Genomic DNA, 13,349 nt, shown 5'->3' with positions numbered 1-13,349 from the left:
ATTCAGAACCTAATATTTTTTCTATAGGTTTACTTTTTAAAAATATATTTATATATTTAAAATATATATTTTAAAATATACTTAAAATGTGTATGTTTATATATAGTCAGTTTACAATGTTGTGTCAATTTCTGGCGCACACAGCACAGTGCTTCAGTCATACAGGAACATACATATATTCAGTTTCCATATTCTTTTTCACTGTAAGTTACTACAAGATGTTGAATATAGCTCCCTGTGCTGTATAAACTTGTTGTTTATCTGTTTTATATATAGCAGTTAATACCTGCAAATCTCAGACTCCCAAATTATCCCTTCCCACCCCCTTCCCCCCGGTAACCATAAGTTTGTTTTCTATGTCTGTGAGTCTGTTTCTGTTTTGTAAATAAGTTTGTCTTTTTTTTTCAAATTCCACATATAAGTAATGTCATATGGTGTTTTTCTTTCTCTTTCTGGCTTACTTCACTTAGAATGACATTCTCCAGGTCCATCCATGTTGCTGCAAATGGCATTATTTTATTGTTTTTCATGGTTGAGTCAAAGAGCTTGGCAGGCAGGTCTGGGGACTGGCCAGTGCAGGATCACCAATGAAGGAACATCCATGGAACGGACAGAGAGCCAGCAGCAGGATGGACCGGCCCCCAAGGGGAAGGTTCCCAACAGAGCCTCCCAGTGCCCCTGCATCCGCTGCTTCCAGGGGAAAATGCTCTGCTGGCTGGTCTGAGGGTTTACGCCAGGTGAGTTAAGACAGATAACAAGGCACTGGTCAATGGCAGGTCAAGGTAAACCCCGCCAGAAAGAGTTATCACTCAGAGGCGGTCACGTGGCTGTTATGCAATCCTCGAATCTGGACATTTCTGCTTTTCCCTGAGCAGCTGTGAACTTCTGAGACCTGTTTATGTAAAACTAAAACTTATAAAAGGTACGTGACAAGAGTCACATCCACCCTTCCCCTCCATCTGCCCAATTCCCACCCCCCCCCAAGGTAAAGTTTATTTTTAGTTTCTTATGCATCTTTCCAGGGCTTTAAAAATGCATATCTAAGCAAATAAAATACTAGAGCCTTATCCTCTCCCCACCTTTCTAACATAAAAGCAACTGATTATATATTGGTTTGCACCTTGCTTTTCCCCCCAATTAAAAAAATCTGGGGTAAAATATACACTATGTGAAATTTGCCATCTTGACCCTTTTTAAGTGTCCAGGTCGTTGGTATTAAGAATATTCAGATTGTTGTGCAACTGTCACCACCCTCCACTGCCCAGTTTTTTTTTTTTTTCATTTTGCAAAATGGAAATGCTCTCCACTAAACTATAATCCCCCATTCCTCCCTCCTCCCAGCCCCTGGCAACCCCCCCATTGTACTTTGTGTCTCTGAACTTGACTCCTCTAGGTTCCTCATAAAAGTTAATCATACCAGGTTTGTCCTTTCGTATCTGGCTTATTGAACTTAGTGCACTGTCTTCAAGGTTCATCCATGTGTAGCAGGTGTCAGAATTTCCTTCCTTTTTAAGGCAGAATAATACTTCATTGTATGCATGGGCCACATTTTGTTTATCTGCTCATCCATCAATGGGCTCCTATGTTACTTCACATTGCATCTCTTACACAAATAGTGCTGGACGTCCACATACTTGCTTGAGTCCCTGCTTTCAGCTCTTTTGGCTTGCTTTTTTTAATTAGTATCTTAGGGATATTTCCTGACCAGTAGAAGACTCATTTTATACATGAAAACACTGGGTCCCAGAGAGTGAAATTTGTTGAAAGTGGAACTGGTCCTCCAGACAGGCCTCCTGCTCCCAGACCAGTGTTTCTTCCAGTATACTGCTTTTCTCCAGCATTCTTTTGTTTATATTAATACTAGTTCATAAGCTCAAGGCCTAAAAATAGCCATTCTGTGGGTAAGTACAAACGAGCAGCTCACACATACACACAGCAGTGGCTATAAATCCACACACAGTGGGCAGAGAGAGTGCTTCATAATTTAGGTGCCCTTCACGTCGTGTTGCAAACTTCCTTAATGGAGTGCAGAGGGAGGATCTGCTCAGGAAGTTCCACCAGAGGATGCACTGGTCCGTTAGCATGGTGCCCGTTGCAAGGGCCATGGGTGCAGATGGGCTGGCCCCGTGATTCTGAGTATCGCTTGGTGATTAGACTTTCTATCGCTGGAAAAGAGTTTGGATGCTAATTAAAAAATTTCAGCTTCTAATTGCTAATATATGGAAATACAGTTGGTTTTTTTAATATTGACATTGTAAACTAAGACATTGTTAATCTCACTTGTTAGTTCTAATAGCTTTTTTGTAGGTTCCTTAGGGTTTTCCATATATATGATTGCAGTTTGCAGTAAAGACAATTTCACTTTTTACTTTCCAATCTTATAGCCTTTCTTTTTCTTGCCTCGTTACATAGTCCAGGACCCCCAGTTCACTGATGAAAAGAAGCCATGAGAGTGAGCATCCTTGCCTTGTTCCCAAACTGGGGATGAAAGCATTCAGTCTTTTGCCATTAAGTATGATGTTAGCTCTAGGTTTCTCATAGATTTCGTTATCAGTTTGAAGAAATGTTCTATTCTTAGTTTGCTAACAGTTTGTGACATCAATGGGGATAAAATCTTTTCAGATGTTTTTTTCTACATGTATGAAAATGATCTTTTTTTTCCCCTTCAATTATCCTGTTAAGGTGGAACTAAATTAATTGATTTGTGAATCTTAACCAACCTTGAATAACTGGGGAAAACCTCACTTTCTGTGTTTTCCTAAATTGAATTTGCTAGTTTTTTTTTCCATGAGAGATAATAATATTTTCTATCTTTTTAATAATTGCCTTTGTCTGGTTTTAGTATCAGAGTGATGAAGATTTAATTAAATGAGTGGGAAAGTGTGTCTTCTTTTATTTTCTGCAAGAGTTTGCATAACATTCATATTCTTTTTCTCTCTAAATATTTGATAGAATTCGCTAGTGAGATCAGCTGGGCCTGGAGCTTTCTTTGTGGGAAGGCTTTTAACTAAGAGTTCAATTTCTGTAGCAGTTGTGGAGTTATTTAGATTTCCTATTTTTACTTTGGTCAGTTTTGATATTCTGTTCATTTCAAGGAGTTTTTCCACTTCACCTAGATTGTCGGATTTGGGCATAAATGTTTTAATAATGTTCCCTTATTATCTCTAGGAATCTGTAGGGTTCTTCCTTTTCACTCCTCTACTTGGTAATTTGTGTGAAACCTCCCTCTCTCTTCACTTGATTAGTCTAACTAGAGGTTTATCAATTTTATTGATCTTTTAAATTAATTTGCTTTCAGTATCATTGATTTTCTTTATTGTTTTTGTTTCCATGTAATTAATTTGGAGGCTAGTATTTTTTGTTTTCTTTCCTCTGCTTACGTCAGGTTTAATTTGCTCTTTATTCTAAGTTCTTAAGGAAGATGATTGGAAAATTTATTTTATACTTTTCTTTCTTTCTAATGTAAATATTTAAATCAAATTTCCCTCTATTTCATTAATTGGAATATCATAAATTTTGATATGAATCCATTTCAATTGGTTTAAAATATTTTCTAATTTCCTTTTTGATTCCTTCTTTGACGTGTGGGTTATTTACTAGTATGTTGCTTAATTTCCAATTATTGGGGGATTTTTCAAATAGAAAGGTCTAGAGACAGGGAAGACTTGCACATCCTCACTTGGTTGACCTCCCGTACCTTTGGGCTCCTCTCTAGGACTTGGTATACTTAGGACTTCTCTTGCCATTGGCCCTCTCTACTGTTTTCTAAGCTTGATTTTTTTCGGATATCTGGTGTGATGTCTTCATACCGAGGACACTCTGAGGTCTGCCATGCCTAGAAGGGCCGTGTCTTGATTTGCAAGTGACTTGCCTTAATCGTGGATAATTGGAAGGAGCACCAGTAGAGGGCGCCAGCGACCCAGGCCATGGGACGTGATCGTCCAGCTCTAGAAGGCCAGCTTCTGACTCAGTCTGACCATAACGATGGGACAGTGCTGTTCGTCCCCAGGATCCAAAGAGTCACTCTGTGTGAACACTTGATGTAGATGAGGTTCAGAATGATTCAAAAGCTACAGAGTTTCCTCACATTTATTGAGGGTCCTGACTGTGCTGGGTACTGAGTTAGGAACTCGGGGTTTAAAAAGGAAAGTGTAATTGTAGAGTCAGGATGAACACAGGAAAAGAGGACCAGGTGCTCATACAGGCAGATACATATACATTTTTTTAATTAAAAAAATCCCTGACCTAGACAACAGGTCACTTACGGGGCTATTGTATAGTTTAGGTGCTTAATGTGTTTACACCTCGCGTTTGGTGACAAACTTAAAGTTGGAGTACGGGCTGGTCCAGAAAGGGAGGATCACACATGCAGCTCTTCTGAGGTTACAGAGGTTGTTGGGCTGGTTTTCATGTTTATTCCTTCCTTTCAATCATCTTTCCATTCAGGTTTTGAGAAAAAAAATAGTAACGTATCACATTATTTCTTGAACTCAAGTCAATATTAATCTCAAGAGAGCCCCCCACCCTTTAATTTACAAACTCTGTTAGTCACACGGACTTTGCTGTGGTTATAAATTATATCTGGATATGCTGCCAGGGATGAAGGTGAAGTTATGACTGGTTGTTAGAGAGGAAGGTGGCCAGTTAGAGAGGGGGGGCAACCCAGAGAGGCAGGAAAAAAATAAGCCAGCGAGACCGTAAAAACAAAATGAAATTGAGACACATCCGAATGAGGACAGTTGGTCATCAGGCAAGTTATACTGTAAGGGACAGAAAGCATTTTGTGAATGCAGTCATTTTGTTTCTGACTCACGGGAGGAAAGACAGAGAGATGAACAGCAGGAGGGTTGAAGAGGCAAAGTGAATTACTTGAATTTATGTCTTAGAAGGTTGTCCCTCTTGAAGAGAAAGCCACATTTTAGCTGCAAGCACAGAAAGACCGCTGGAGCTTTGGGACTGAGTGAGGCCAAGGAGGAGGGGGTCTGGAGGAGTCCAGATGTTTTGATGGGAGGCAGCAGGTGAAGAAAGGGTATAAGGATTTCTTGCTTTTCAGTTGTGTTGCGGGAAGTGGCTTCATTAACTCAAAACTGCAGCTTTTAAAAACAAGAAGGAAAGCACCAAATTAATTGCTAGATTTTAAAACAGATCACACTATTTTCAGGTTAACGGCCATCTTCTTTTCTTTATAAAGGATTGCATTCCAGAACTGAGATGAAACATGAATTTCCATTGAGATGGCATGAATGAAACCAAAGTGCTGTACCAGTCTTCAGCTTCTAGTCACCGTGCTTTCCTAGAATCAGCACAGTGCTTGGCACATAGTAAATATTAAAAAGCATTTGTAGAATTTAATTAAATTGTGACAGAGTACTCCAGCTAGAGATACTGGTTTTTGAGCAGTGGAAATAGCATTTGAACTTTGAATTTTCCAGCAAACATGGAAAGCAAGGACAGTCACAAATGCAGAGAAATACCAGTATGTAAACTATGCGGCTACACTCTGGAAAAAATCTACGTGTGAATAGATTCCTCTGATTCTCCAGCAGGGGGCACTTTAGAATTCCTTTACTCAATAGGTTTGCATTACATAGTCTGGGGAGAAAAAAATTGTTTACTCTATAAGGGAAGAGCTTCACTGATTTTCCTTCTCAGACCTCCTCCTCCGGCTCCTGGACCTGTTTCTTTGTTTGCAACAGGGAAAGATCATAGTCTAATTGCTAATCCCCCTGACTGACAGCATATGGTGTGTTTCACCTGCAGCTTGGGGTCGATAGAAGGCCAGGCTCCTTTAATACTTTATATGATTTAATTCCAGCCCCATTTCATCACGGCGAGTCTGTCTCCTCTCCCTTCTTCCCCAAGACTCATCACTCCCCGAGGCTGCTCCTTGTGTTCTGCTTTTTCCTTTGAAGTGGACCAGATTCGCGGCGCCCCAGCCCCTGGGATGCGGCTCACGTATGTCTCACAGCCCCGCACATCTGCGATTGGGTCCAGCCAGACCCCTGAAGGAGTCAGGCGTTCAGCCTTAGAGATGCTTTTGAATCTGTAATGCGAGTCAAGGTCGATTTCTTCGGAAAGCTTGTTGCCGGGATGAAGCTTGCTCACCCCTCGCGGCAACCGTAGGGGTTGGGGGACGAGGTCTGCATCAGCGCCGAGAGTCCCCCAGACGGATGGCTGTTGACTCCTTCACATCCTGCCTGAAAGGGACCACTCAAGCGGTTTTTCTCAGGGAGACTCCCTGTCTCCTCTGCTAGAGATAGAGGTGGCTGGAAACTTGTAACAGGAACTTGCTCTCAGAACATCCCTTTCCGCCTCCCGGGCTCCGTGCTGCATCTTCACGATGGTTCGTTCTGTCTTGTCTTTCCCTAGAGAGAGGCGAGCTCGGAGGCAACTGTGGACTGGGGAAAGGGAGGGGGTGGGCGCTTTAGGAAATAAATAGGAAGCAAATGCACTCTGGGCCTGCAGGGCCGACCCACGCCTCGTCGGGTTGTTTCCCGGGGCATTTCCGCCCGCTCCCGGCGCCTGCCCCTGCGGCCGCGAGCCGCCGGCACCCGCCTTATCTCCGGCGCTGAGTGTGGGTGACCGCTGCGCAGGGCCCTCCAGCGCGCGTGGCTCCTCTCCCGGAGCCAGGTTCCCTCGGAGACCGCCTAGCTGTCTCCGCCGCTGTTTGCTTTGAGCCTGAGAGCAGGGTATTTAAAAATAGCCTTGTCTGAAACCGTGCATGTTCCTGAGTGGTTCCCCGTGGATAGGCCCTCGGTAATGCTGGGCCCGTGTGTCCTGGCCCGGCCACCTTCCACCGCACTCCTGTCCTCCTCCAACCCATCATGACCGCACACCTGGGGCTTTGACAGAGAGTTAGGAAGGGGGGAGATGCTCTGCTCTTGCTGATAAGCCAAAGGGAACGTCGTCAACAGGGCTCAAAAGCCCCTTTCTAAAGAAGACAGATAAGATGAGCCGGAGGATCTGGAAGCCACAGTTTTGATTGATGTCACCAGTCCCTGCGGCACAAGCTTAGCCGGGGCCACCAGGCAGCTAATGCGGCATCAGGCTGTGTCTCTAGAGGAAGAAGCTGCACCATCTCCCAAATGTCACTTCTGCTGTTCCCATCCCCTGATCGTCACCTCTGTTCAGTCTCTCTCCACCAGCCCTCTCACTCTGGCAAGTCCCAGACAGCTTCGAGTCCTCCAACCATAGGCCTCGCCCCCCTGCTCTGGCACTGCTGTCACCCCTGTCCCCAAGTCCCCACACCCCCTCTTCCCTCCTTACTTGGCTTGGGTTCCTTGGTTCAACACTACGATCGCTCCTTTGCAGAACACTGTCACTTTAGCCTTCCTCGTCCTCCCTGGTGCCTGCCTCTCCACTGTCTGTCTGCCCGCTCTGTGTCTGCACTGCAGCATCTCAGCATTGCTGGAGAACGACACTCAACCACACTCTGGATTTGCATCACACGGAACGACCACAAGCCTCCCCTGGGCAGCCAGCCCTGCCCGATGTGTCAGCTACCCTGTCTCATAAGTTAACATGCCCATCTGCTGAGATAATTATTTCAAAACTTCTCTCTCCTCCAACCTCTGATGTTCCACCTCTCCAGGTCACTCTCCTCTTTCATAGAGAAATTGGGAAAGATCCAGCGGGCCTCTCCTCCTCTCTCTGCTGGAGATTCCTAACCTGAGCATCTTAGCCGCAGCCCAGCCTCCCCACCTCCTGCCACAGAGGGAGGAGTGTCTTAGCTCCTCTCCCAGCCCAGCCTCCCCACCGACACTCTTACACTCCCCCTCTCTCCTTAACAACTGCACTGCCACAGTGACTTTCTCTTCTCTCACACCCCTGGTGTGGAGCCCAGGACACTCCTGGGACTGTCACGAGCAGCAGGCGCCGAGGTGACCCCCTGCGGGCTTCATTTTGAGGACTGCTGCTTAAGATGTGGAACTGTTGAAGACACAAGTTCTCCGCACGGCATGGCAGTGCTAAGCACCGTAACTGGGTGATGGAATTATGGTTTGACAGCTATGTCCTGTGGGTCCACAGTCTAGCATTGCTCTGAGTTTGACCCAGATATTCTGAATCCAATCAGAGTTACCTTTGGAAGCGGCTAACGTAGGAGAGAGTGGATTTGTTTTGGCTCTGGCCTTGGTCAAATTCAGGAATAACTGCTGCCTCTTTTAATTTTACATCTTGAGCTCACGTAGCCCACACTGGGAAGCTCCTGATGACACCACCACCAAGGAGAAAGGTGTGGTAAATGAAGAAGAGTGAGCAGGGTCATCTTTCCCTCCATCCACACCTCCATCCAGTTGTTGGCTGCTTGTTCTTCTTCCCTCCTTCCCTCCATCCTCCCCTGCGTCCCTCCCTCCCTCCATCTCCCCTCCCTCCCTGCGTCCTTCCCTCCCTCCATCCTCCCCTCCCTCCCTGCACCCCTCCCTCCATCTCCCCTCCCTCCCTGCACCCCTCCCTCCCTCCCTGCGTCCTTCCCTCCCTCCATCCTCCCCTCCCTCCCTGCACCCCTCCCTCCATCCTCCCCTCCCTCCCTGCACCCCTCCCTCCCTCCCTCCCTTATGCTTCCCTCCCTCCTTCCCTTCCTCCTCTCTCTCCTCCTACCCCCCTCCCTCTCTTTCTTTTTTTCTCTTTCTTTCAGTTCAGTGCTTGGTCCTGTGCGTGCAGTAACAAAACAAGGTAAAAGGAAACACATCTCTCCTCTTTATAAATAGCTTCCTTTGAAATATCTTTACTTCACTTTTTCTAACAGCAATATAGAAACAAATAATCATAAAAAATAAAATTATAAACTGTCCATCGATTGTGTAATAGCACTTGGTATTGCTACAGGGAGGAGGCCTGGGGCGGGGTCAGGCCCGGGCTCCCCAGGCCTCTGTGGTCCCTGCCGAGCCCGTGAAGGCATCAGACATCAGCCCGCTCAGCAGTGTCAAAGGAGACTTCGAGTTTTACACCCAGGGGGCCTTGGGGGCGGCAGAGAGATGGGTAGTTAATTAGTAACACTGCGACCGCATCGCTTACTCGTGGTAAGCCTGCAGGCTGCCTGGGGAGCTGGTGATGCAGGCTAGGCTGTGACTGACTCAGCCATCTCTGGACCGACGACGGGAGGCAGAGACTGCACAGAGCTGAACTGACTTGGTGAGTTGTTTGTGTTCACCGTGGCAATAAGGATGCTAACAGACACTGGACAATGAGTAAGAAAACACCTGTCTTTTCTCTCCACTCCTCTTCCTGAGCCCCTCCTCCCTTACCCCTAAATAAAATTCCCTTGGGATGAACGAAGCAAAATAGCTGAGACATCTCACCTCTTCCAAAAAGTGTGTGCCTTGATCGTAGAGAACAAAGAAAGGACGGAATCAGTAGGTTAACTGAGCAACTCAGTTGCCCAGTTGCCTCTGACTCAGTTGGGCTGAAGAAATGCAGTGAAATCCCTCAGCCTGAGCTAGATCAAGCTTTTTCAGTTACTAGCATGACTGATTTCTAGAAGGAAAAATAATCAGTGTGGGTTTTTTTTTTTCCCCAAAAGACAGAATGGGCTTGCCTGTGTGGGTTTGAGTGTGCGGAGTGTGTGTGTGTGCAGGCCAGCCTGAGCGCCCACGACCAGAGACTCTTCTCAAAGAAGCCTGCAGCCACGCCTCTGGGGGACCTGGCAGTGCTCGTCCGTAATCCTGAGGAGAGAGGTCACCAGGTAGAGAAAATCTCCCTCCTCCCTGCCTGAGGGGGAACAGGCCTGAGGTGGGCCTGGCCTTCCCCGGGGACGAACCCTCTGGGCCTCAGACTTCTGCCACTGCTTCGAGTCAGGCCCAAAATAAATCTTGGCTACATGGTTATGCCTTTGGAGGAAGCATAAACCCTTCGGCTCTTTGAAATCACAAGGAAACACCAAATTCTCTTCTGTCTAACTAGGGACCGGTCATTTATACCCTCCCACTTTTCCCAGTGTGGATCATGGCGGGCGCGCGTGTGCGTGTGTGTGTGTGAGTGTGCATGGGCCCCAGTGACCTTATACAGGACGACAAAGCATGAAAGAGCAGCAGGACACCTCACTCAGCTGTGGAACTGTGACTGGTGGTGGGAACTGTCACTCGGGAGGGGGAGGGGCTGAGTGAGGTGGAGGCTGGGTGGGTTGGCAGCTTGTGGGTTTGGCAAAGCATTCGTACCATCTTTGGAGTTCAAGATCATTGATACGTGATCTGTGTAGGCCTCATTCATAATGATTTAACACATCAATATTCTGTAGCTACTAAAGAGCTGTGGAGCGTGAGGGAGGCCGCTCTCCCCTGGTCTCACTCTCTTTATGAACCAGAGGGCTCAACTAGCTAGGTCAAGGGTCAACCCCCCCCAACCTGTCAGGGTCTCACTTCTCACCTTGCTAATCCTCACACCTGTCTTTTGGGAGAACCTTTAAAAATCAAACCTGAACCTCTGACTTGACCTACCCACTGGCTTCGCCATTTGGACAAAAATCAAACGGTTATTAACAAGTTAGCAACAGATTCGTAAGTCTGATTCAATTAAAATCAGTTGTTTGAGTCAGGCACAGAATCTCAGAGGTGGCTCAGGGCGAGTGTCTGGGGAGGGCACGAAGGTGCCGGTGGGGACACCGTTGGAATCCAGCAGGAGGCCTCTGCTGGCCCCGGGAAACCTGCTCCCCGGGTTTGTGGGTGGCAGGAAGGGGGCTCTTTGGAGGTTGGGACTTGTGCATGTGGCCAGAGTAGGCAGCAGAGGGCAGCTGTGCCGGCTCCACCCTTGGTCACACTGGTGTGACCGCACACTCTGGAAACACTTAACATGGCACCTCTAGGGCCAGAGCCAAGACCTCATGGTGAGGGGGGGCAGCAATGATTGTGGCTGTGGGTCCTGGCTCCCACACTCCATGTGTTAGCTCTGTCCTGGTGGGTCCCCGTCGAGCTGGCTGAGTCACCCGCTTAGGGTGAATTCGAGCCAGTACTTAAAGGCTGGCACAGTGAGCTGGCACATATCTGATCACCTCCCCCTTGGGGTTTGGTGCCCTTGGGGAAGCTTTCCGCAAGAATCACAGCTTTGGGGGCCCCTCCTTTGGGTTCCCAGGTCATAGCACCAATGATTCTAGGAAATAGGAATGCGGGTCACGAGGGGAGGGTGAGATGTGCCGTGCTGGGGACCTGGCCTCACTGAACATCAGAGGTTGTAGCCCTTCTGCGGGACTCTCTTGGTATTAAACCAGAGCCAGGCATGGGGACACTGGGCTCCACAGCTGGGCCCCCCAAAACACCTGTCGACAGGTCCTGGGGACGCCCCACCTCCAGGGAGACCCACGTAGGTAGCTGGGCCTCAGCTCCCCACGCCCCCTGCCCGCCCCCTAAAACCCTCGTTCTGGCTCCTCCGCTCCTTCCAGGGCTTCTCAGCACAGAGAAAACCTGCGGGAGTTGATGTTCATCTTGGTGACCCCAATGAGCTTGAGCGGCGCGGAGAGACTGAAGGAGGAGGCGAGCGGGGCGTCGCAGAAGAGGTCGGACAGCTCGTCCCGCTCCTCCAGCCCGTAGGTGGCGTCGTTGAGCATCCTCCGGTGGAGGTCGCACGTCTGCTCGATCTTCAGCTTGTGGATGTCACTGCGCAGGCGCATGAGCTGCCGGGCCAGCTGCTGGTCCTGCAGCCGCATCTCCATCTGGAAGGGAGGAAGGGGAGGCGTCAGCACCGAGCTGGGAGGAGGGGGGTCAGTCCCTGACCAGCACAGACCCGTTGAAAAGGGGCCCTAATGAATGGCTTGCACCACCATTTGGGGTCCACCTACAAATAGTAGCACATTGCCAGCTCAGGGAGGTGAAAAGACATAGAAAGTGAGGTGACAGATGATGTATTGTCAAACAATCCTTTGTGCTAAGCTAGAGACTGTGTCTGAATCCTTCTGGAAGATGTGTCAGTCCTGGCTTAAAGGTATTTCCAGCTCAGTCACAGTGTTTACAGATACGTACAGATATATACACACATATACATACATACATACATGAAGGTATAAAGAAATTCATGGAAATGATAAATACCAAATTTAGGAGCATGGTTACCTCCGCGGGGGGAAGGAGGACTGCAATTGGGGAAGGTAGACAGGGGCTTCAACTCCATTGGTGATATGTTGGGTAGGGGGCTGTCCTATTTAAGAATGTCTGCAATATTTCTTAATAAGTTTCAAAAGAGCCAAACCTAAATACATACTCATATTTATTGAATGTTTTACTATGAGCCAGGCGCTGTTCTAAGCTCTTTGGGTAGGTATCAGCCAGCCCAGACTGCATACAAAGTACGGAGGCTTAAATAGCAGACGTTTACTTCTCACAGTCCTGGAGGCTGGAAGTCCAAGATCTAGGTGTGAGCTGATTCAGCTCCTAGTGAGGACCCTCTTCCTGGCTCACAGGTGACCATCTTCTCACTGTGTCCTCGCTTGATGGAGAGAGAGAGCTCTGGTCCCTCTTCCTCTTTTTATAAGGACGCTCATCCCGTCAAGGGGCTCCACCCTCATGACCTCAATATCTAATTATCTCATGAAGGCCCTACCTCCAAATACTGTCAGAATGGGGGTTACGGCTTCAGCACATGAATTTGGGGGGAGGGGACACAAACAGAGTATATGAACACGCAGCAGTTAATCTTGACTACAGCTCTTGAAGTAATATCACCGTCACTGTCCGCAGTTTCTAGACGAAGAGGCAGAGGCTCAGCGAAGTCAGAGGCAGAGCTGGGATTAGGAGCCCAGACAGTCAGACCTCAGAGCCCAAACTTCTGACCACTCAGTTCTGCACCTCCAGGTAGAGCTGGGGTGTCGGGGCGTGGAACCAGTTCTGTTCTCAGTAACCTGGCGGACGCTTCATGATCCTTTTAGTGTCTCAGTGCTTTTTCTATTGAGGAAGGGATGTGATAATAACTCCTCACCTGGCTTAATATTGACAATTTCCAAAATTCACCTACATGTTAACTTTGTTGGAACCACACAGCCAGCTCTGAACGTATCGGCGAGGCAGTTTCATTGAATCTGGAAGAGTTTCAGTTGGCTGCTTAGTTTCACAGTTGTGCTGTGGCAGAGATGGTGTCCAGAGCTCTGGGGGTTCTCCTCAGGCTCCTAGTGCAGAGCGTTTTCCATTAATGACACGTCATCACTGAGCCAGGTCACCACCTGCTCTGACTTGGCACGAGATCCAGTGCCTTCTCATTGTTCTCTCCGGCTCTGCTTGTAAGTGGTTAATGTTTTGGTATTTTTGTGTCTTCATGCTCAGCTGTGCTGTTCACCTGGGGCTTGGAGCCAAACCAGTTTAGAAAAACCAACCATGAGGTCCCAGATGGACTTTGCTCCTGGTTATGCAAATGAATACCAACGTTCTCAC

At 47.7% G+C, this 13,349-nt stretch overlaps 1 protein-coding gene across 2 annotated transcripts in view; it reads right to left on the bottom strand.

Annotated features, from left to right (window-relative positions):
* Positions 1–8,697: 8,697 nt before the first annotated feature.
* FAM167A (family with sequence similarity 167 member A) overlaps positions 8,698–13,349 on the bottom strand; it is a 36,500-nt gene continuing 31,848 nt past the window's right edge. For both annotated transcript variants that reach the window (XM_032470817.1, XM_032470818.1), the window contains one exon: positions 8,698–11,641. In XM_032470817.1, coding sequence (XP_032326708.1) covers positions 11,378–11,641 — 264 coding nt within the window. In that variant the 3' untranslated portion in view covers positions 8,698–11,377. The remainder of the gene's footprint in view (positions 11,642–13,349) is intronic.

The sequence above is a fragment of the Camelus ferus genome, chromosome 31, assembly GCF_009834535.1.
Source record: "Camelus ferus isolate YT-003-E chromosome 31, BCGSAC_Cfer_1.0, whole genome shotgun sequence".
NCBI lineage: Eukaryota > Metazoa > Chordata > Mammalia > Artiodactyla > Camelidae > Camelus > Camelus ferus.
The sequence above is the reverse complement of the archived record's forward strand: the minus strand, read 5'-3'. Positions and strand labels throughout refer to the sequence as shown.